At 34.7% G+C, this 24,353-nt stretch overlaps 3 protein-coding genes across 4 annotated transcripts; 2 read left to right on the forward strand and 1 right to left on the reverse strand.

Moving 5' to 3' along the window:
- Positions 1–1,993: 1,993 nt before the first annotated feature.
- LOC132304144 (uncharacterized) lies at positions 1,994–7,539 on the forward strand. The gene is made up of 3 exons (XM_059801704.1): positions 1,994–3,262; positions 5,801–6,059; positions 6,953–7,539. Exons 1-3 carry the CDS (start codon positions 2,175–2,177, stop codon positions 7,130–7,132), a joined length of 1,527 nt encoding a protein of 508 aa, XP_059657687.1. The 5' UTR covers positions 1,994–2,174; the 3' UTR covers positions 7,133–7,539.
- A 3,908-nt stretch (positions 7,540–11,447) lies between these two features.
- LOC132304146 (probable serine/threonine-protein kinase PBL19) lies at positions 11,448–21,500 on the forward strand. 2 transcript variants are annotated; one of them, XM_059801706.1, is made up of 6 exons: positions 11,448–12,459; positions 14,870–15,130; positions 15,696–15,818; positions 16,626–17,968; positions 18,146–18,252; positions 20,296–21,500. In XM_059801706.1, exons 1-4 carry the CDS (start codon positions 12,106–12,108, stop codon positions 17,118–17,120), a joined length of 1,233 nt encoding a protein of 410 aa, XP_059657689.1. In that variant the 5' UTR covers positions 11,448–12,105; the 3' UTR covers positions 17,121–17,968; positions 18,146–18,252; positions 20,296–21,500. The 2 variants fall into 2 exon arrangements, with proteins under 2 accessions (XP_059657689.1, XP_059657690.1); XM_059801707.1 differs by having other exon boundaries at positions 16,626–17,260.
- On the reverse strand, positions 21,226–24,276 carry LOC132304145 (beta-amylase 3, chloroplastic-like). The gene is made up of 4 exons (XM_059801705.1): positions 23,697–24,276; positions 22,809–23,019; positions 22,605–22,715; positions 21,226–22,370 (listed from the first exon to the last, which is right to left on the reverse strand). Exons 1-4 carry the CDS (start codon positions 24,221–24,223, stop codon positions 21,579–21,581), a joined length of 1,641 nt encoding a protein of 546 aa, XP_059657688.1. The 5' UTR covers positions 24,224–24,276; the 3' UTR covers positions 21,226–21,578.
- Positions 24,277–24,353: the final 77 nt, after the last annotated feature.

Consider the following 24,353-nt stretch of genomic DNA (forward strand, 5'->3'; position numbering starts at 1 on the left):
GTAATGATCCTACTGGTCATGGGACCCAAAAAAGTCTCTGGTTCATTCTTTTGTAAAGTTGCTGGATTTGTTATGATACTCATATAATTTGTTCATAGTTCCATATAATTTTAGTAAAATTGTAAAAAAAATATTAAGTCATAAGCATGAAAATTTGAATTCAAATTTAAGTTTATATTTAATTTTATTTAATCTTTTACATTTAATTAGTTACGGAATTACCACGATGATGTGATAAAATTTATCATTGTTGTCCATGTAAACTTGAATCTAATTAAAATCTTTATTCAAAACTAAATTTAAGAACATAATCTATCTATATCTAATTCTAATTATTATAGAAAAACCAACATAAATGGGATTCATTTTAATTTTTCTCTCTTAATTTGTGCAATTCAAGGGAAGAGGAACATCGTCATAAACACTTCAATCCTACGTGGATTTTCCGTAAATGGGGCTAACAAAGTCTGCCCTTATCTCTTCAAATTAAAAAATGAGCTGGAAGAGATATCCATTATGCAATGCCAATATATAGGTATATATATATATTTGTTGTGTGCAACGTGTCATCGTCATAAAGTGACACGTGGATAGATTGATGGTTAACCGTTAACCAGAGCTACCGTTTTTGAACGAGCCTTTTGTCATTTTGGCGCAAGTGAAGTGAGTGATATGAGGCGAAGCGACCACAGGTGGCTGCCAAATTGTGGTGGACCCCTTCAACTTTGTCAAATTTACCTAGATGCCTTTTCTTATGCACAATTCATGTACAAAATAAATTAAGCATTTTTTTTTTTTTTTTTTGTTTAAATAAGCAAAGTGTAAACCATTTTTTTTTTTTTAATGCCAAAATTCAAATCCTCTTCTTTTCACTTTAAAAAGAACAACGTGACAATAAAATATATTAAACACTAAATTTTTTTGTTAATAAATAATAATAAAAAGATGTATGTGCCATCACATTATCAATTTATCATTAACTAGATTGATAGACTATGAGGCACCTTGATAATGAAATATCACTGGACACTATTAAATCTTATTAATAAATAAGAAAATGTTTGTACATGCTCTCACATAACCATTACTTAGATTGATTGATTATGAGGGGTGCAATTTACGATGAGATCGTTCTCACGTTAAAATTATTTTATATAAATTATTGAAAAAGAATTTCAATAATTTTACGATTATAATATTAAGGTAATTCCAAATTAATGTTGACCAAATTCGTAAATATTTTATTTTTATTTTTTTTAACAATTTTAAATTACATAACATTTATTAGACATTTGAATTTTTTTTGGTCTTGGCAACTTTATTTTTCTCTTGTTATTCTTTTAATTAGTTGCATTCTTCGGGTGTGATGATTTCTAGTGGGTGGGTTATAGAAACTTGAAAGCACATGAAAATCAATATGGTAGCAAATGAGAACCCCATTCCCTCAAAACACCCAACCAACACCAGCATAACCACCAATGTGGCGCACACACATTGTTATAGACACACAAAATAGAATTTTATAAAAATAAATTTCCAAAAAGATTAACGAATCATACTTGAGTAAGATATATAACTGAAAAGAATGAAAAAATAAAATTTATATGTTTGACCTTATTTATATTCATGATTAAAGAGTTACGAGCATATTTGGTTGTCAGCTAATTACACATTTTTTATTTCTGGAGCTCATGATTAAAACAAAAATGATAATTATTATGATAATTTTATAGCAATACTTTATCATTCTAAATAGTAAATGCAAAATAAATAAAAATAAAATAGTCTAATAGTCATTTTTTAATTAAGTACTATTTCGAAAAAATAATTTACTAATTTTAACTTAATTATTTATAAAAATAATTCGATAGATAAAAAGTAATGGCACACAAGTAAATCAGAAAATTTATTTAAAAAATGGTTATTTTCCACATGGCCCCACTTCTCTCATTATATCATCAGGAGTCCCCTGAACGAGTTCTCCAACCCCCACTTCGTCTTGTCTCTACATAAATTCCAAATCCAAAACCACAACCAGAAAGTGTAATTTAAACCCACACGACACATAGTTCAAATTGATGTGTCGAAGAAGAACAACACATCTTATAGAGAGAAAGTGAAAGAAGGAAGTGGCGAGGAACAACGGAAAAACCATTTCCTCTGTATTTACGTAAATGCATCAGAAAATTTTCGACCTGATCGGAGAAGATAGGAGTGGTCTCTCTTCCGATTTTAACCGAAACCCGTCAATTTTCCCTCCTTCAATCGACCAAAAACACCTTCAGATTCAAACCCTAAACCGGTCCACCAGTCAATCCAAAAACCATCTCAGAATCCAAATCCCATCTCTTTCTTCCCTTCGATTCCCATCTTCCAAACAATCAGACCCATCAACAACAACCCATCAAAATCCCAAACAGACCCAGTTTCAGAATGAACCAATTTGCAACACCACATCAACAAACGAAACCCTTCCTTCAACATCCCACAAAAGGCCTCTAATGTCCCGAACCATTTCAACTCTTTGTTCTTCCTCATTTGGAGTAGCTTTGGCATGTAGAACAATCGCTCTGAGACTTTTTCGCCACTTTTATAGTGTCCGATGGCTTCGAGTACATTTGCGTGTGTTCATTATTCTTTCATTGCCATCTCTGTACTTCTTGACCTCAACCCATCATAGCATTTTCCTTCTTGATTTCCTACCTGTTTTTGCTTTCTCAGCTGCTCTTGTAATTTCGCTTAATCTAGCTCTCCCTCGCCTTCCTTCAATTCGCCTATTTCTTGCTCGTACCTTCCCAACTAAGCTTTCATCAACAACTACAGCCTCAAAATCGCACCTTCCAGTTGTTTGGTTAATTGGGTCAAAGGCAAAATCAGAGAAAAGGGTGAATTCGGGGTCTTGGGTACAGGTTTATAGAAATGGGGATGTTTATGAGGGTGAATTCCATAAAGGGAATTGCTCTGGAAGTGGGGTTTATTACTACCACATGAGTGGGAGGTATGAGGGGGACTGGGTTGATGAGAGGTATGATGGGTATGGTGTGGAGACATGGGCAAAAGGGAGCCGGTATCGTGGGCAGTACCGGCAAGGGTTGAGACATGGAGCTGGGGTGTATAGGTTTTACTTTGGTGATGTTTATGCCGGAGAGTGGTGTAATGGGCAGTGTCATGGGCGTGGGGTGCATACTTGTAGGGATGGGAGCTGCTATGTTGGGGAGTTCAAGTGGGGCGTCAAACACGGGCTTGGTCATTACCATTTCAGGTAAATTTTCTCATCTAAGTTTGGTGAATCCATTGATAAATATCTATGCACCTTAATTATATGTTGATGCTTTAACCTGACTTCACCATACATTAGTTTAAACACCTTAATTATATGTTTGTTTTAACCTCACTTCACCATACATTAGTGATTATCTATATCAAACAGTTCCCTTTTGTTGATAGTCTATTGTTTATATATGCTTTCATTTCTGTAATTTTGTTTGGGAAGTTGGAGCTGTTGCATCAAGGTTGTGAATTTGTTTTTTTACAATAGATTGTTGTGATTTAGTGTTGGATATTGTGGTATCCTAGTATCCAATTTGGCTTTGACCCATATGATTAATCAATGTGGATTTTCAATTTTGCATTTTTGGGTTCATTAAAGTGCCTGCACCAGGTTCATGAATACCTTTTATTTTTATTTATTTATTTTTTTGTTGCAAATTCTTAGATTCATATTTGTTTGTTTTAGTTGTGTTATTTACTTCACTTCTAGTATGAATTCCATTATCATACCAATGTGTCTGGAGTTCATAAAGTTCCTGGGGGGTTCTTTTGTAGCCTGTTTTACCAGATTACGATATCTTCTCAAAATTGAATCCAGTAATGGCTTGAGGATTGAACTGGTGATTTGAAGTCTTTAAGCAATTCTTTATCTGCTTATCCACACGTCGATGGCCGATCAGTTTTTGAATGCTGGGGATCTGATAGTTGAGTTTTTCAACAATATACAACTCTTAGAAATTAAAGACTGGTCTTTTCACAAGGAAAATTCAAATTTAGTCAATTTTTTGTGTTTTAAAGTTCTATTTGATTACGATTGGATTGTTGCTCAATCATTTTCTCATGTTGTGAGGACCAAGGAAGCATCTCATCAAGAAGTTTAAGCTTAAGGGTTTACTTAGGAATTATTTGAAATTTAGAATATATGCACTCATGGGACTCTGAACTGAAAGTATGAATTACCAGATCTTCAGCTTCACGCCTTCACCTACACATCTAAAGAGAGAAATCTTATAGAAAGGAATCAAAGGATTGATCTGGTTATAAAACCTATTCTGTGAAGGATACAGCTCCAGTTGCTTGGATCTGGTTGATGGTAAACCCAAGCTTAAACTATTATGTTTCATGGTAAATGCAGCCCATGTGTGTAAATGAAGTTCTTATGTCTATTCATACGCTCCACACATGTTTAACTTTTGAGGACAGCAACAGCTATTAGCAGTGAGGGGTTTCATTCGTGGCTGTCTGTAAAATATGCCCAGGGCTGATCGTGAGGTTTTCCAGCCTTGTCAGTAGTAAAACCCAATAGCCAGGCTTGCAAGGCCAAGTCCAGTCATTTTCAGGGTTATGGCATCAGTTGCTTGTCAACCAACTATTTTCTTAGAAATAGCGGATACCTAGATCCCTCCGTAATATGCAGTAAGGCAAATGCAATAGCAGCATCTTTGTTCACATGGGGCGGATGCTTGGTGAGCCTACCAAGACAGACTCTCAAACCATCCCACCAGTGGCAATTGAACTAGTATGGTCCAACTTGGACGAAGCTCTCTTGGAAGCTTCCTGGTTCCTGCTTCCGAGCCAGGTAGATTCCAGTGTCAGGATGTGGCTTCTTGGTCTGAAGGTATTTGTGGTTTAACAAAAAGGAGTATCTACCTTAACATGTAATACAGGAGGAGGGAAATCACTTCGAGTTTACATTGTGTGTCATCTTCAAGTGCCAATCAGTGGGGGCTCCACGTCTTCCGGGAAAAATGCAGATACCTGCCTCCATTTTAACTTTTAATTGGTTAGGTTGTGAATGTACCAACTACTAAATAAGTATTGAGCTGTTAGATTATACATAATTCAGGTCTTCTTTTCTTTCTTTTCTGACAAGTTCAGGTTGCATAGTTTGAGCTGAAGTGAATTATTTGCATGTCCTGGGACTTTTTGATTCGTGTGTTTGATTAATTCATTCTGAATGTTCATATTTTAAAATTTCTCTATACAGTGACCAACTTCCTGATTTTTCTTGTTCATGCTGATTGTGGTTGATAAATGTAGTATTGGGCTGAATCCATTAGCTTATGCCTCTATCACTGCAAACTTTAACCTTATCTTGTGTAGAAATCCTGTTTGCAAGGATTTATGCGTTCTCAACCATATTGTGTTATTGCGAGAATGAATTCCGCAATATATCCAATTTAGAGTTTGCTTGTAGGCATCTTCACAATAGTGTGATTTATGGTTGTTAGTTGTGTCAGAAATCTTGTGTGTAGAGTTAACAATGAAGGCAAAAAACTTAAAAATTTGAAATTAGTACTTTCTCAACTTGCCAAAATGGATGTTCTAAATTTGACGGGTGTGCCTTATTTGAGGTATTAACACTTTCGTTGGTTTAGAATTACTGAACAAAAGCAGTTTAAAACTTTAGATGTTCGTAACTAGCATACCATCATAATACATGGGCACATGTGCATATATATTTATATATGTGTACGTATGTAAGTATTTCTTTTTTGAGTGAGAATTTCTGCTTCACACAATCATGCAGAAATGGGGACACATATGCTGGAGAATATTTTGCAGACAAGATGCATGGTTTTGGAGTGTATCGGTTTGGGAATGGACATCAATATGAAGGAGCCTGGCACGAGGGAAGAAGGCAGGGGCTTGGTATGTACACTTTCCGAAATGGGGATATTCAGTCCGGTCACTGGCAAAATGGGGTTATCAATGTTTTAAGCACTCAAAGCACCCATCCTGGGTCTCCCTTCACGATCAACCATTCCAAAGTTCTCAATGCAGTTCAGGTAACTGATGTTTCTTTCCTTTATGACAAAAGGATTTTCTTATGCCTTTTTTCCCTCTTGCCAAAATCAAGTCATCCACCTGGAACCACCATGGTAATTTTGAGTCATGTCATCAACCTTGGTCTACCATCGTGCTGTTGGATATAGTTCCATTTGTTAGAATAGGATTTCAGTAGTTGGAGTCCCTTTCTGGGCTAACTTTTTTCTTTTCTTTTTTCTAATTTTGGGCTAGTTGCATATTCAACCACCGGTCAATTGAAATTCTAAGCATGTGCTGGAATTTGGCAAGAAACAGAGACCAGAAAAATTAGGTTATGGTGAGCTGCAAGCAGTATCCTCTTGTGGCTTGCATAGAACAGACACAGATCGCGAAGTTTTATTTGCAGTTGGCTTGTATAGCTTGGTGTATGACTTCTAACACCATTTCCCAACAACTTATTAAAGTTTATTGGGGAGATTGAGTTCAACTTTTTGTCGAGTTACGAACCATGAGCAAATATCAAATTTTAAGTTGTGGACGTTTTTCCGGCTTGATGCTGGAGTGATTTTGCATCACCAACATGAAGGTTTCATTTGGATTGAAGGATTCATATGATTGGATTTATGTTTAATTATGTAGAATAGATTACTTGATGGATTTGAGAGGATTTCAAATGAATGGATTTGAGATAATTATGTGTGACAAAATATTTCTCATGTACCTCTAATCTAGGATCACACAGTCAAATCTCTCGAATTCAAATCCATTCATTTGTCCAAAAGAATCCTAAAGGATTTTTAACTTGTGCTCAAGTCAACGAGGTGCTTTTGTATCAGTTGTAATACCACATAATCTTGATTTTTGAACGAGTTACTCGTGAGAGTTCTGTTATTGTTTATTGCCTTACTATCAGGAAGCACAGCGAGCTGCTCAGAAAGCTTACAATGTGGAAAGGGTTGATGAGAGGGTAAGCAAAGCTGTAGCAGCGGCCAACAAAGCAGCCAATGCAGCTAGAGTTGCAGCTGTGAAGGCTGTCCAAAACCAAATGCATCACAGAAACAACAGTGATGATGCATCAAATCCAACCGTTTGATCCAAGAAAAGGCTTTTCGATTTTCATTCATATCCCGTTCTCTTAAATGTTCCATGTTGTCTCTTAGATTTTGCCGTCTGTAAACAGATGATGCAGCTGTGAGGTACTAGCTTGGAACCGCAATCAGTTGAAGCGAATGCGACTGATTGAGGAGCAGGATAGGTATTCTCCATTTTTTTGGCTTTAATAATTTGTAAATAGGGTTAGTTGGAGGTCTACAAGTGAAGGATAGAGGTAAAGTGCTTGAGATAGTTGAGGGTTTTCTTCTCGGTGTATGCTTGTAAATGTAAATGTATTTGTATGTGAATTTTGGCCTAAATATTAATTGGCCGTCAAGTGTTGTACGTTCATCAAAATCTTCAAACAGAGCCAGTGTCTAATATATCAACTATGGCTTTTATGAGTAATCTGGGCTTCATATGTGCTAAATTCATTTCACCCTTCTCACAAAACAATCTAATAAGAGCATTGCATGGGGTTGTGCCAGGCCGACAATTATTAGGCTTCATTTGTTTGGAATTTTGGATGTAAAATATATATATATATATATATATATTTAGTGTTTGGTTGTTGTAAAATATTTATGAAGAAAAAAATATATTAAATAACAAAAATAATTTACTCATCGAATTTTGATAAGTTATTTTACACTCCCCATCCGATAAACTCAACCTCGATTTCGATTTAAACTCTTGCCAAACACCAAAAAAAGTATCTGAAAAATAATATTTTATATATATATATAATTTTGAATACATTATGTATAATATTTAAACTATGATTACCTTTTTTCTTTTTAACTTTTTTTGTTTGTTAACATTTAGGAGAATTAGTTTTCTGAGAATTTGTTTGTAATTTATTAAAAAATTGCAAAAAGTCTTTTACTCTTTTAAACTTTTTTTTTGTTTTTTTAAGAGTAATTCAATTTAAAATTAATTCAAGATCATATTAAATTTACAAATAGAAGGATGGTTTGGGCTCGAGTTGACTAGTTTAGGGTTAAAGGTAGGGTTAGGGTTGGACTTGAGTTTAGCATTTTATATGATAGATTGGAATAAAGTTATATCTCAAACTCGCCCAACCTTGGCAACTCCTCGAGCTCTCACTAGGCCATCCTAAGTTGACACTGTATAAAATTGGTTTGGCTAAATTGATCCAACAGCTAGCCGTGATATAAAATTGGGTTTTACGAGGCCAGCCCATGTTGATATAATCAGTTTAGTTAAATTGGGTTTTACATTAAGAGTCCAGCCCAAGTTGATGTAATTGGTTTGGCTAAATTGGGTTTTGGGAGGCCAGCCCAAGTTGATGTAATTGGTTTGGATAAATTGGGTTTTAGTAGGCCTGCCCAAGTTGATGCAATTGGCTTGGCTAAATTGGGTTTTAGGAGGCCAGCCCAAGTTAGTTTAGCTCAGTTTGGCTTAATTTACCGTCACCTTCCACACCACCTTTCTGTATATTAGTAATTATATATTTTAAGAAATAATATATATAATATGTGGTTGGAATAGGAACTAAATCGAAAATTGATGGTTCCAAAACATTGGAACTGGAACCGGAAGTGAAACACTATTTTAATCGATTCTTCGGTTCCATCGGTTCTTTGTACACTCCTAATAAGGCTGACAAAATATACCCAAAACCACTAAACCATCCAAACCCGCCCAACATTTATCTGGTATTGAGTAATTGATTTAGTTAGGTAGGTTAGTCCTCCGTTTCTCCTATATAATATTCTTTTTAATTTTTATTTTTTTACTGAATAACAAATTATGAATAAAAATGACTAACTAATTTGTACTCGTCAGAATAGACTAACAATGGGCACGAGTAAGAAGCGGGTTACTCATTGAAGTGTGTAACGGTATCAGACTCTAAAAATAATTACGAATCGGCCGATATGACAAACCGTGCTTCTAAGATCCACGGTCCGATAAAATTGACTTTCTAAATTCCTAATTAAAAATTCTAAACTGAAATAGAATGACAAAAACATGAAGTAAGCAATTGAATAGTTGAAAAAACAGAAACACATGAAAATTTGACCTCCTTGCACACGTTCAATTCATTCAATCATAAAAAGAATGGAAAAGTAGTAATTGAATTGTTCAAAAGAATAAAGTGTGCCGTTTCAAGTTGAATAGTCCCTCGTGAACATGTATAGCCATTATGACATAATATCATACATTAATTATTTGCTAACACTAATAACATGGTACCCCCAATATAAAAAAAAATATCCTTCTACACCGTATGGTCAAACCTTTGACAAACTAGGCATAATATAGAACCTCCCAAATCTATTGCCATGTTTTTCTAGCCTCATGTCTCATGGTTTTGTTATTTTTCCAGTTATAAAAGTCGCATGGGACACTTGAATAGGCATTAAACTGAGTTTACACTGAGAACTATAATATATTATATTGCTGTAAAGAATTTTTTTTTATTTTTTATTTTTATTATTATTTTTTTGCAGCTTATTCAGTCCTTTGTTTAATTGTTGGTGTGGGTGGGTGGGTGTTGTAACAATTCCTTTTCTTTTCTTTTTTTCCAGAAATTTCAACAAATAAGTTCAAATTTGATCATGTAATGATGCCTTTAGTTGACAGTTAACATATAGTATGTAACACATACACATATGACATATTTAAGAGTTTAATATTGTATTTGCTCATCCTAAGAAAGATGAGCCTATAAAATATATATATATATATATATATAGTATCATGGTCAAGTAGGTCCTTGTAACCGTGTGATGAGGTAACAATCCAAACCACTTTACAGACACCTTGAGCTGGACTTAACCTAGGAAAATTGGAATGTAGCTGAGATGCTCTGTTGGGTCAAAACATGCTTTGATGTTTGTTTTGAAAAACTATGTTACACATCCAAAATGTTTTTCATTAAGCTGTAGAAACTTATTTTTCAATTTGTTCACATTTCTTTCGACAAGCGAATTACCCTTTTCAAATAAAAAAAAGATTTATGTAAAATTCAAGATTTTAAAACATTTACAGATCAGATCTTCTTAGCATTTTTTTTTGGGGGTAGAACCTATATTATCACATAAAATAATTATTAACTCAATTCACTTATTTGACACTTATAAGTGATCAAATTCTGTGACTTAAGTATTATTCATAAAAAAATAAAATAAAATAAAATAAAAATAAAAATTGGATGTACTATCTCATAAACATTTAGGAGAGTCATCCGTGACTTTAAATGGAGGTGGGGTCCATTGGATGTACTATCTCTTATCCAATCTCTTGAGTTGCTTTTAATGAGAAAGGTTTTCAAATCAAACCAACTTGTGATAAGGTCCAGTATAGTGTATAATCATTAGATTCTCGATCACTTTTGTTTTGGGTGGGTGGGTTGTTTTCGTTTGATTTTGTGTTAGGAAATCAAGAAACCGACCTCCTTTAATTTTTTTTTTTCTTTCCGTTTTTCATGATTTACATGTCGTCGATGCAAATTAGCTTTTAGATGGTATGATTTTAGAAGGTTTGAGCAAAATATTGTATAAGTCATGGCATTTTTTTTACTTTCATACGTTAAACACATCTTCTCTCGAACGTGCATTTTCACTTGTGTTTCTGTTATATGTAATTTAAATTTTAATGCTTTTAAACTATTATTCTTAAATTCGATATCCTCCTACTTTTGCTCTATGTGATTTAGTATACGTCCGTTACTTCTTATGAGATTGAATTGTATCAAAAATAAAAAATTAGAAGACAGAATTCAAGCTAAAAAAATTAAATTGAATTCTAATTGAATGAGAACAGAGGACCATCACCTTCGTGAACATTAGCATTATTATTTCATTCCCACTACTTTTTAAATAATTTTGTAACAACTTTAAAAAAGTTACAATAAAAGTACTAATGGTAGGAATGAAAATATTTTTTAAAAGTAGTAGGAATGAAACGATATAATAATGCTAATGTTGAATACCACTGAGCCCAACTTTAGTGAATTATAAAATATAAAATGGTAAAAAAAATAATGGTAATTATTATTATAAAGTATAAAATCTTCTTTGACTCTAATTAGACTCCTGTCAAATCCAACCTCTTTAGAAAGTATTTCAATACAGATTTTAATATATCAAATCCAATTATATTTTAAAACCACCCCAACATTCCAAATTCAAATTTTAATTTTAATTTTTTATTATTATTATTTTTAACCATATCCTTTCCTTTTATCCTCAAATCTCACTTCATTATTTAATGAAATGGTAAAATTCTCTGAAAACAAACAAACAAATAAATAGAATTATATGATTGTTAGCGTTCACTGTCGCCTTCCAAACCGAGTGGTCTTCGAAAGTGTCCAACACGGGTCCAAAGCCTCTGGTCTCACCTCAAATCGACAGCCGGAACGCGGAGACTACTATGAAATGAACCTGCGTGTGAAAAGGGTCTTGTTTTCATTCTGGGTCTTGTTGACTGTTTGTTTCTCTCTACTTTCTCTCTCTAAATTCTGTGAATTTTCCAACATTTGGTCCATTTTACTTCTATTTCTAGTCTGGGTTTTTCTTGTTTAAGCTTATCTAGATTGCTATTGAATTTTCTTTTCCTTCACACCATATTCTGTTTTTCTTTTTAGTTCAACTCATATATATATATTTATATAATACCTTCTCTTAGCATTTTCTTCAAATTTGCTGTTTGTTATATACAACCCACCAAATTTCTTTCATTTCTATCTGGGTTTACTTTTTCTGTTCTGTTTGGCTGTTTTTAGGCTTCTGGAATTCATTATTTTCTCATATTCTGTTATGTTTTCTTCTTGATCCCTTGTTTGTCATCTGGTTTTTTGCTTTTTCCTGGGAAATTATTGGCACCTGGGTTTCTTTTCCACGAATTGATGAATTGACAGAAATATAGGCACAATTGTTTTGATTGAAGTTTTAAAGTTCTATTGAGTCCTAGACTCTCTGGAGTGTATTAATAGCTTCAAAAATGAATTGTTTCTGCATCTTCAAGGATAAGTCCGACCCTAAGAAGCCAAAACCAGCACCTGAATTGAAAGACCGAAGTGAATCGAATAATTCGCCGTCTGTCAAGGCTCCAGAGTCAGCAGGTTCACTGCCATCTACGCCGCGGAGCATAACGGAGATGTACAAGGAGAATGAGCACAAGTTGAGGGTGTTCTCTCTTTCGGAGCTAAGAAATGCAACTAATGATTTCAATAAATTGCTGAAGATTGGCGAAGGCGGTTTCGGGAGGGTATATAAAGGCACAATTAGGCCTGCAGATGATCAGGGTGATTCTATTGTGGTTGCCATTAAAAGGCTTAACAAGAATGGCTTGCAGGTACTTGGTCTTGGTTTCATTTGGTTCTATCATTTCTAGAGAATTTTGCTTCAAATATTGGCTTTTGGATTGGTTAGTGCATGGTTAGGTAAAGATTCATTGTTTATTTGATGCACTCTTTTTTTTTTTTTTTTTTTTTTTTTTATATAGTTTTTTTGAAAAATTGAACAATAGAACCTTTTGTTGACATGATGATTTGAATTTAATTTGTGATGAAATGTGAAATAGTGTTAGATATATCAAATGTGGCCTTTCTTCTTTACTCAAGTGAAACAATGTTGGCTTGCTATATCTTTGATGATCTTATACTAAAATTTTGTGATTTTGGATTATATTGAAACTCAGAACCTCAGATAGCATGTCATAAAAAGTCAGAAAGTTGCCTTTTGGACTGATTAGTGCATGTTTAGGTAAAAGGCTGACTTTATTTGATGTACTTCTCTGATTTATTATTATTTTTTTTTTGGCGATAGGACCTTCGTTGACTGATGATTTGAAATTTGTGATGAAATGTTGCATGATGTTTTACGTATCAACATGCACTTTGTTCTTTACTTGAGTGAGAAATGTTCCCTGCTGTATTTTGGATGAACTTGTGCTAAAACATTGTATATTTTGATTTGGGATCTAATTGGCATGGCAAATATATAGTAACACAGAAATTTAGATAAAATGTCACAATTCGGCAACAATATTGGAAAGATTATTAGAATGATATTAAGGAAGAGATCTTCAGTTAAAGAGAATGAAGAATTGCTACCTAGATATAATCATGAACAAAAAAAGGGGCATGTGCTTTCTTGTGGAAATACTCTCTCTTTGATGATCAATGTGATATTAAGTTGAGATAGTGAATGAAAGCAAACAATATAAAGCATCATGTTATTAATAGTAATAATAACAATATTATTATTATTATTGGAAAAATTATTTATTGAGTTGAGTATAACCTACCAACATAAAATAAATAAATCAAAATAAGAGGGGAGAAATGTTAAGTAGAGTTTAATATTGATATTATTAAATTAGATTGTGTCTATTTCATTGCATTTGACAACACTATGATTATTCAGCTTAGATATTTTTAGTGTAGTCATAAATTGATAATTATACGGTCTTTATTGACTGTCACTTGTTTGGTGATGACTCCATTTGTTTTCTATTTTTATGCTTAATTCAAAGGATATATTTCAGTTTTACTTCATATGCTAAGTAAACTGCAAGGAACTGATCCACTTTCAGTTTCCTGTAGTGCCCAAACCTGGCCATGGGAATGACGAACTAGATGGAATCCTAGAACTTGATTTTTTTTTTTTTTTTGGTCCTAAATAACTTGATTTCCACATAATGGGAGTTTATTGAAGAGTGAACCTTGTTCATTTTCAAGCAAAGGTTTATTTTGTCATTGGTATTTGAAGTGTATCGAGTTGACTTATTCGTACCAAGATAATTTTTTATTTTTCAAGTAGTGTTTTAGAATTCAACTTTTTTTTTCAAAGGATCTTATTGTGAGCTCTAAAAGTTTGAAAAAAGATATATTTTTGCGCACACAAATAAAGGATATCTATTTCGTTAAACCAAGGGTAAATATATTTTTCCTTTCCCTACCGATATAATGTTTTGGCCAGGAGTAACAGTAGTAACCGAAAGAATGGTGTTTTTTCCATTTAAGTACCAAAAATGTTCGCCACGTGGACAATTGAAACTCTACTTTGGTGTTGGAAAATGATTTCCACTAAGAAAGACAATTTTATATGTTTCATTTCCAGATTATTTCTTTTTCAGCATATGTGTCATTAGTTGAGAGTATTACAGTATTTCATTGAGTACTATAGTTGCTACCATAACACAAGGAAGCTGATGCTAAAGTAGTCTGTCAAGAAAAGAAAGGGAATACTTCTGATGTATGCTTTAGACTTTGAATGACTGACGGTGTTCGGATTATTTATTTTGTTGACATGGCATTTGAAGCCAGAAAGCCAGCCATTAGAGTGGAGTTGTTCTAGGAAAGTGAGTACTCACCACAGATTTACATAGTTTTCGAAACAAGTTAATTCTTTTGTTCGTAGCATTTGAAATGAGTATTTTGTCATGAGCAAAGGATTATGTCATTTGCAAGGGCCATACAGACATATCATTAGTGCTATTTTTTTCTTCCCGAGCCTGCCTTTATTTTATCTTTTTCATGGATTGAAATTTGTAATCACTGCTTAAAACTCTTTCCATTAATTTTCAATTTATTTTTAGTTGGCTAGTCAGTTTTACATGTTCCCAAACCAGTTAAATAACCACTGAGAAACCTATGTTGCCACACCTTCCTGTTGTCGTCTTAATTATATCATCTTCTTTTTGGTTGCCAATTTTGTTATTTGATAATGTTTTTTTATAATTCTTTTCTTTTCTCATATAGGGTCATAAACAATGGCTTGCAGAAGTTCAGTTTCTTGGCGTTCTTGAGCACCCCAACCTTGTAAAACTTTTAGGATACTGTTCTGTAGATGGAAAAAGAGGGATTCATCGGTTGTTGGTATATGAGTACATGCCAAATAAGAGCTTAGAAGATCATCTTTTCAACAGGGCTTTGCCTACTCTTCCTTGGAAAACAAGATTACAAATTATTCTCGGAGCTGCTCAAGGATTAACTTATTTGCACGAGGGATTGGAAGTCCAGGTACAAAATACTCATTTCAGTTGAAAGTAGTTGACCAAAAAGAGTAAGCTTATAACAGCATTTTTAAGTTTCAATTTTAAATATATATAAAATGTTTTGGAACCTTGTGCTAACTAAATAATCTTGGCACTGAAAATTTTATTTCAAATGCTCTAATCTGGCTTGGATAACTGTAGCATTCCGACAAACAGACACTGAAAGAAAATTATCCCACTGAAGAAAATTCCAATCAAGTCGTCGTTTTTGGGAAAGAGTATGGCTATCAAGAGGTCTCTTTCCTGACAATAGTCATTACTTCTCTTTATTGACAATTGGATTGAAAAATGTTTTGAGATCAATGAATAAAAAATAGAAATAAAAAAGTCAAAGCAATCTTGTTACAAATTTCTCAATCCGACGGCTAATTAATAAAGAGAGCTCTTGTCATGAGAGGGACCTGTTGACAGCATATTCCTTTCAGAAATTATCATTCCTATGCCTGAATCTCTCCTTATTGGGGTGCTTTAATGTTTTAGTTAAAAACAATGAATAGATTGTTGAACTAGTTCTTGTGTTAATTGTGAAGGTGATATATCGGGACTTCAAATCTTCAAATGTGCTCTTGGATAAGAACTTTAAGCCAAAACTTTCAGACTTTGGACTTGCCAGGGAAGGGCCAACGGGTGATCATTCTCATGTATCTACAGCAGTAAGTGGATAATTTCTAGTACAGCTGCATAGCATTTTTGTTATCTGCATAAGTTGCTAACTATATAACTCCATAACACATCTTATATACAAACTCTTTGGTAATGCATCCCTGTAATGGAGGCTTGGCCATCTGTTTTTGTGCTTTGTAGTCTATTTTACCTTGTATAAGCCATGATTAAATCAAGGCAATGACTTTTGTTTCTGTGGATCTAAAATTGATGTCTGAAGTACGCAGATTAAATATGTGAAATCAACTGTAAGAGAAAGTGCTCACAATGACTTGCATTGATTGGTTTAAAGCCTATATCTACAGTCAAAGACTGGAGAAATATGAAGTAATTATATAATGCGCCCAATCCCACAAACTCTAGTCCGGTTTCTATACTCAATACCTAACGCTTGTATAACTAGGTCCAATATAGCAGAGAAACAGATAAATAACCAACTAAAAGTCCAGAAGGAATCACTGTTCCCCTATCAACTATTAGGGAAAACTATCCACTCTTTTCTTCCGCCATTCAGTAAAAGCCTCTTGGATCAGAATTTCAGTGACCATCACAATTTTCGTGAAGGACTGTCCAGAAACTAAAAAATCTCTCTAAATATGTTTGGAACAAACTTATGTTTTCGGGGACCAAGTGAAACCCCTTCCAAAGGCTTAATCAGATGGTTTCTTCAAAGTTCATTAGTGGAATGTGTGGGAGTGTTTAATAACTTTTCAGAACATGATTTATACATTGCAAGTGATTTTATGAGAATTCATTTTTTTGTTTTGTTTTTTAGTCATTTCTGTTTTTGTTGGCAGGTGGTTGGGACATATGGATATGCTGCTCCCGAATATGTTGACACCGGCCATCTCTCCATCAGGAGTGACATTTGGAGTTTCGGTGTGGTGCTTTATGAGATCCTCACAGGCAGGCGGACAGTGGAAAGAAGCAGTCCAACAACAGAGCAGAAGCTTCTGGAATGGGTGAAACTCTACCCGGCTGACAGCAAGAGGTTTACCGTGATAATTGACCCACGACTCAGAAACCAATATTCTCAGAATGCAGCTCGGAAGATTGCCAAGTTGGCAGATAGATGCCTAAACAAGAATGCAAAAGATCGGCCAACAATAAGCCAGGTGGTGGAGAGCCTGAAGCAAGCAATAGAGGAATCGGATCAGGGAAGTTCCAAGAAAATGAATCCGGAGTCATCCGGAATTAGTCTGAATGCCTCAAATCAGCATTTGCATCAGACGAGAGTTTCTGATTCTGCAAGAAGGGTGGCCAACTTAGCTCAGCCAAAAGAGAGGAGATAGTTCCATTGGGATTATTGTTAGAAGAAGAATTTTAAAGATGACCTATTTTATATCTAATAAAATTTCCTTGTGATCCTTGACAGGTCTAAATGCTTGAATATCACACTAATATATAGTGTGGGCTTTATATGAATTTTGAGGTTTGCCTCTCACATCCATGCATTCCAAGGAAATACATTTGCTCTGAACCAGACGTGTTTGATGATTATTTTAGTTTTTGTTTCCTTTAACAAGTCTAATTTTATATATGGAAGAGGGCAGAAAGAGGAGTAATAAACACGAACTGATGCATTGAATGGTTGAAACCCTCCATGCCCTAAAGAGAGAGCTTTTTTACCATGACTGTAAATCATAGAATTGAAACTTTGTTCTTGAAGTGAATTGCAAGGTGAATTCTCTTGCTTTCTGTGGCTAACTTGCACACCAAATTTTTATTTTTTCTACCCTTTTTTTGAGATTTTTTCATGGGAATTGAAATTGAAGAATACATTTATAGATATTCCATTTGTTAGGAAAGGTATGCAAGGTGTTTCCTTCAGAGAGAGAAGGGAGTAAAAAAATATTTGAATCACATTCAATAATTTTTTTTATTTATGAAAAAAAATACAGTAATTATTAAAAGAAATTTTATGAAACTAATTTTTTTTTCTTCATTCTTTTGCCTTGAATATATAAAATTTATCAAACTAAAACATTTCCAAGCCCCCAGTCCACCTTAAACCTCGAAGCCTGCAACACTCTTTCTCTCTCTCTCTGCAATATATATATATATATATATAAATGGAAAAATCGTTCACTCTAATTCAAATAATTGCCACTGGAGGCGTCTTTTCTGCTGTTTCCTTCTGGTAATTCATTCTCTTTTTTTCACAATCATTTTCCTTCGAAGAATTGGGTTTGCTTATTTACTACTTCAGATCACACTCTTCTGTCAAATTTCTGAGTATTGCATTGAAATCGGACGATCAATTGTTCTTATATTCTGGGTATTCGATTGAAATCGGACAATTACTTGTTCTTCCCAGGTACGGCTTCATGTTCGGCAGATAATCTGCTCGCAAGGAGCTAGGCGATTTGATTGAAAATCTCCGCCGTGGCAATTCCGACTCTGGTTCTCCACATTCGTAATTGGGTAACTCTCTCTTTCTTTCTCTATATATATACACGTATATTGGTATATGTATGCGCATATGCATATCATGTACCATGCTGGAAATTATGGTGATTGATTGCATTAATGTTGACATCAATGTTGCATTGTTACTTGTTCATTTTTGCTTAGCATTTAGGAGAATAAGTTTCTTGCTTTTGAGAGCAAACCCAATAAACCAATTTTGGCTTTCAAGAAATGAAAGTTGATACTACTGTGAAGGTCAAATTGTGGAAAAATAGCTGTTATTTAAGTTATTTCACACTCTCTTTGAAGTACTATTTCTGATGCAATCAGGTCTCTATGAGTATTGAGATTGACTATGTAGGACTGGATAGCCTGATAATTTTATTAAAAATGTACACTTTGAACTAGAGAGATTAGATTTGGCAGTTACTTGAATCATAGGGACAAGGGAGGGAGGAAAAACAAAGTTTTGTGAATAAGAAAATCTCCTTAAAATTAACATGATTAGCTTAAGGGGAGAGAAAATAATTTATAACAAGAATTCAAAAAAGAAATATAGAATCATTGACGAAGTTGAGATGAAATACCATAATCAGCTTAATTAATTTGTCTTGATTTGTTTCAGAAGTTGTAATACATAGAGATATAATGCTCTAATATATGACGGGGCATCATTTGAAATGAAGGAAAACATAAAGAGATATTGCACGTGCCTGGCTTTCCCATGTTTATGGATTTGATGCTTTACCTATCATTTAGGTTGGGACTCTAAATGCTATAATTTGTAGAAATAGTTATGCTTATGTACCTATTTTCTTATAGGTTGCTTTTATGATTAAGTTTATATATGTTATGAAGGTACCCGGTGCAAGAGAAGCACAGAAAAATATAGCTTTACACAAGGGGTACGTAAGACTCTTTGGATCTCTTTATTAGTGTACCATTACTGCAAAGTCTGTGGTGAGATCTTGTCACTTGGGTTTATCATGTGGTCAATTTGGGTTTGTAGGATGGTGGTGAGAATTATGCAGCTAGTTGGGTGAGTTGGGTTCTGGTAAAGGTGTAATTGAGCTCAGCTTTGAAAGTAAAACGTTCTGCTCATAAGTCCACCTTTATCTACTAATATGCACTAATTAAGAAGTAAATTATGCCTTTCAGTATTAGGGTTGTAATATACTTGATTGAGTTGCAGCCCGAGCAACAACGGAGACGTAGTATGGCAACTCCTGAAGAATTTCATTAGAGTCCTAGGTTGTGATGATCGTTAGGTGCTACTACAATCGGACTCTCTTGATTGTGTGGGATGCCAGTTACCTTTTGTTGAGTTGGAACATATCAGAGGTGGGAAAATAAATATTGATCTCCATTATTTCGGATCTTGTTGGTTGTTGGATTATTTTTGGGAAAAAATATATGAGATGTTCTTTAGATTAGTTGTCATTTCCTTCTGTCTGTCAAATAACCTATGAAATCCGTAATTCCTGATTTTTATTATTATTATTATTTTCTGTCTGCAAGAAAATCCTTTATGCCTTGCTCCAATTGAAACTGGAAGCACCCGTATCCAAGTTATTTAGCCCTAATTATAGTCGATGAGAATAAGTACACTCAGCAAGAAACTCCATTAAGTTACAGGCGGAGTGAAAAAATCTTGTCTCCTCGTGTTAGGGGACAGATTTGAATGTATTAATTCTATATCAATAATTGCCATTGTTCTAATCATTGACAAATTAATTATTGTTCTCTTGTTTTATATATGGGATATTAAATGATTCAAATGGATAAACTACTTATTTACAATGCTTTCTAACTGGTTAACTTGTATAAGTTATTTAATTTTCATCCTCTTTGTTGTTCTTTCACCTTTTTTTTCAATGATATCATTTTCACCATTTTCCATGCCTATCAATTTAGTATATGTGCAGAAGTATGTGGATTGATTTATTCGTGGTGAGAACATATGTAATTTTATCTCACTCATCCTTTAATCTTGATTCATCACTCATGCATGTTTAAAGTTATAGTACGACCTATTAATCTGGATTGTTGCATATGCAGGTTCTTGGATTAAGGATTCCAGCATAAAGTTTGCTGTGAAAAATGGATTCTCAACTTTTTTCTTGGAACTGAGTCAGGCCATGGGATCTTATCGCTGAAGGTACTTGGACAATGAAGAGATAGACATGCTATTAGCAGATGATCATTTTTAAATCTTGGCATATTGACTCTAGGTACTCAACTATACAGATTCCTAAATGTGCTTTCTTGAGAAGAAAAGTAGTTTGAAGGTGAATGTGTTCCAGAACGAAAATATAATTGTGCTACAAATGCATTAATTTATACTGTTTTTTGGTGTTTATCTCTAAGATTTACATTTCTTTTCACCTATGTTGTTAGATACTCTAAATTTCTTTGCCAGCCTTTTATCGTGCTGGTTGTATGACCCATTCTTTGGAGGAAATTATTGGGGCAACCAATTTGATTCATGTCCATACAAACCTACAGGGGAAAAGGGTTTGGTTTGTTTGGAGCTCCCAAATGGTTTTACCTGGTGTCACTCAGGCGTAGTACAAAGTTGTCATTATTTATATTTTTAACGAATTTGAAATGATACTTTAAGACTGCTGAAATAGATGACACAAGACTGCTGAATTCGAATTATAGATACGGTGGATAGGATTTTCACAGATGGTGGTTAAATATGAAAATAGGTATCTTCCAGTACTTCAGAGTTTAGATGACTTGCCTAAGGCAACATCTTTACAAAATTCATGTGTTGGAAGTTGGGATGGTTGGGTCCGGTAGATGCTGTTATAGCGTGGCTGTATTTTTTATTATAATTTTTTATGGAACAGTTACATAATTATGTTTTGCATAGCATTTGGCCATCCAAGTTGGCAATGTAATGTGGAGACTTTCACATTGTCAAAAATTAAATAGAAATAGGAATTTCAAAATAATCTTTATTTGATTTTGAACAAACACGAAGAACAGAAAAAACGTATATATTACATGCTACAAAAGGTACAATATACTCATTTTAATCTTAAATAAAGCACAATGTATTGATCCAATCTCTACAGGTTTTCCAGGACTACCAAAAAGCAGGATTCTAAGAGCAATGGTGAATATTTTTTCTCCATTCATGATGTGGAGGTAGATATACGATCTTTATTATTTTCTTGTTTTTAACAACCTTCAGAGCTCAGTGAATTGTGCGGTTGTGCGAAATGTATGGTGTATAATTTTTTATTCTTTTTTTGCTCCATTTTTCTCTTCTTCACTACCCTAGTATGGACCGAACCATTAAACATTATTATACATGAATATACACATTATTTTTACACGAGCACAGCCTCTTCAATCTTCTTCACATTATTCTTTGTGATAAATCCAACGTAAAGATCTGTCTTGCTTGAGTCACACTCTGGGAGTCTTGTCTTCCGTCCACCTTCTGACATGCTGTTTACAAATTCGACAAAGTGCCCCCAATTCGACCCTTCAAATAGCCGCTTATTCATCCGTAGATATGTAAACGCACTCAACCCATTTCCAGAATCTGATCTGCTTGTTGCCATAACTTGAGCAAATGCACCTGCATCATACCGCTCCAATGCATTCTCCCCAGCGAGTTCTGTTCCAGCAGTTTTAGTTGCCTTCTTTATTTGCCGAACTAACCCTTCAGGTGAGCATTTTGCATTCTCTGGCTGTTCCCTGTCTCTCATTTCCATGCACGTGAAATTGAGTATGACTCCATGTTTAGCCAACATTCGAGCTATTGGTAGGTAACCATCTCTATGCCTGGTATTGTAGTATCCAGCGGTTGATTCGGCTGCATGGGATCTTGTTCCATAGTGCCAATGAATGCCAGCTACTTTTCCAGACAGTTTAGCTCCAGTCCCTTCGAAGATTCCTTCTGCAGCTGCTAGGATCCTGTCGCCATGATCTAGTAGCATTCCGGAGTACCATCCTAGGAAGAACTGTCCGTACTCGTTGTTCCACGTCCCGTCTCTTTGGAAGAATCCAGTCTCTTCAGGGAATTGTTTGTAGTGGCCTGAATCATGAGGCCCACTTATTCCCCAATCTTTCTTTCCGATTGCCTCAGCTGTTGCTTCCAGGGAAGCTCTCATGTACTGTTTTGACATAGAAAATTGTTTAGAGGAAGAAAAATAAAAGATAGGGAATATACGCAAGGATATCATTTGGTGACATATGTTGTTTGATGTTTCTACAGTGTGTTATCTATAATGAATGCGTGGCGCATGATTCATTGATTAGCATGTTCTGTTTGATGCATCAATCGATCCACCTTAGAATTTTTTGGGTTGTCATAATTGAAAGATTATACTTCTAGTTCCAAAAATTACCTTGTCATAGCATTGGAATTCTCCTATTCCAGGAAACTTCCAAGTTCCATCGCTTTCTGGATAGGATGGATATCTCAGCTCTCCACAAGGGCCCATCCCCACTTGAATTTCCTGCATTAGGAATAGAATTTGAGTATTTAAAGCTTAAAAGAGGTTACTTATGAATTGAAGTTAAGAAATTTGTTACAGAAGTTAGATCCTTACCACAATAACCTCTCCCAAATAATCCTTGAATCTTTCACGGAAGCTCCTCATGTAATCTGAGTAAACCTGAATGGGTGTTCTTCCTCCGAGCACTGGTAATGAATCACAACCCAAGGAGATGTACTCGGGATTCCTGCGGCCCGATTTGTCTGTATAGACAAGATCAGGATTCTTGCTGATTTCTTCGAGCGCCCATGGGGGTAGAGGAATGCTGAAAATTCAATGATTTTTAGGTCACACTCTGGAGATGAAAAATGCTAAAAACTTTGGGAGAAAAAAAATAAAGGTGAAATAGACATACCAGACAGTATAACTTAATACCTAGAAGTTTACTACCACTTTCAACTTGGACTCTTTCTAAAGCTAGAAGAATGCTAAAACTTAAAGAGAGAAGAATTCTGAGTAAAGTAGTTCTTCTCAACTAAGTTCTCTCCCCGCAAGTGGGGGATATGGTAACATTTTAGTGAAAATTCAACACCACCTTCACCAGTATAAGGAAACAAAAGAGAGCAAAAATGTAATTTCAAGTTATAAAAAGGCTACTATCTCTAGTGTAATTCAAGAGAAAATATGTCATTGTTGGACATTTTGCAACTAGGTCTCTCTCTATTGCTAAATTGTAGATTGGTAAGGTTTAAGTAGTTCAAAATCATCATGCAACAAAAAGAAAAAACAAGTGTTCTACATGTAAAATATGCTTTCTGCAAAAATAACACAAAACAATGAGAAAGTAACACTTATTTTAGAACATACATCTGAGCTTATGTACTTGGTGATGAAGTAAATGACTTATAAATCATCTCTTCCCCTCAACAAGGTGAAAAAATATGGAAAAGACAAAATTGTGAAAATATATTGAAAAGAAATTGTAATAACACTCTTACATACCTGCAAGAGTCTCCAACATTCCCTCCACACTGATGAAAAGACATAACAGCCTGGAGCTTCAAGCCGTGCTTTTGCACCATCTTCACAAGATCAGCATACCCTTCCCAATTATATTTCAAGGGCCCATTTTTCTCTACCAACCCCCACCAAGCATCTACCATTACTCCTTCAACTCCCGCACTTTTCAAGGCCATCAAGCTGGCGTTCATTGCTCGCGGTCTGTTTAAGCTTCCCCCGAGGGATATGGTGTCGAGAGGCAGCATCACGAACACCGGCACCCTCGATTCATTTTTACTAGGAGCACCTGATAGGCGGTGAAGATTCTCCGTCTGCTCGTTTGTCCTCCCTTCCAAAGGCGAGGTTCTTTCACATGTCGATTGAGCTGCTTGGATCGAAATCTTTGCTCGAAGACGGCATGATGGCTTGGTTTGTTCAAAACAAACCATGCCGGAGAAGTCATCGGGAGTTTTGAAAGTTTTGGTATCTTTTAAATTGATGAAAGAAGATGAAGGACATGTCAAAGCCATTCTCTTTTTTCTTGGTGTTTTGAAGAGATAAGGGAGGGATATGTAAGAATTGATGAAGGCATTGAGGGTATATTTATAGAAGAAAAAGTATATTTAGTTTTGGAGGAGACAATGTTGGTGGGCTCTAGTT

This window comes from Cornus florida, unplaced genomic scaffold, assembly GCF_030987335.1.
Source record: "Cornus florida cultivar Cherokee Brave unplaced genomic scaffold, ASM3098733v1 CherokeeBrave_3.0.0_Hap2_Chr04, whole genome shotgun sequence".
NCBI lineage: Eukaryota > Viridiplantae > Streptophyta > Magnoliopsida > Cornales > Cornaceae > Cornus > Cornus florida.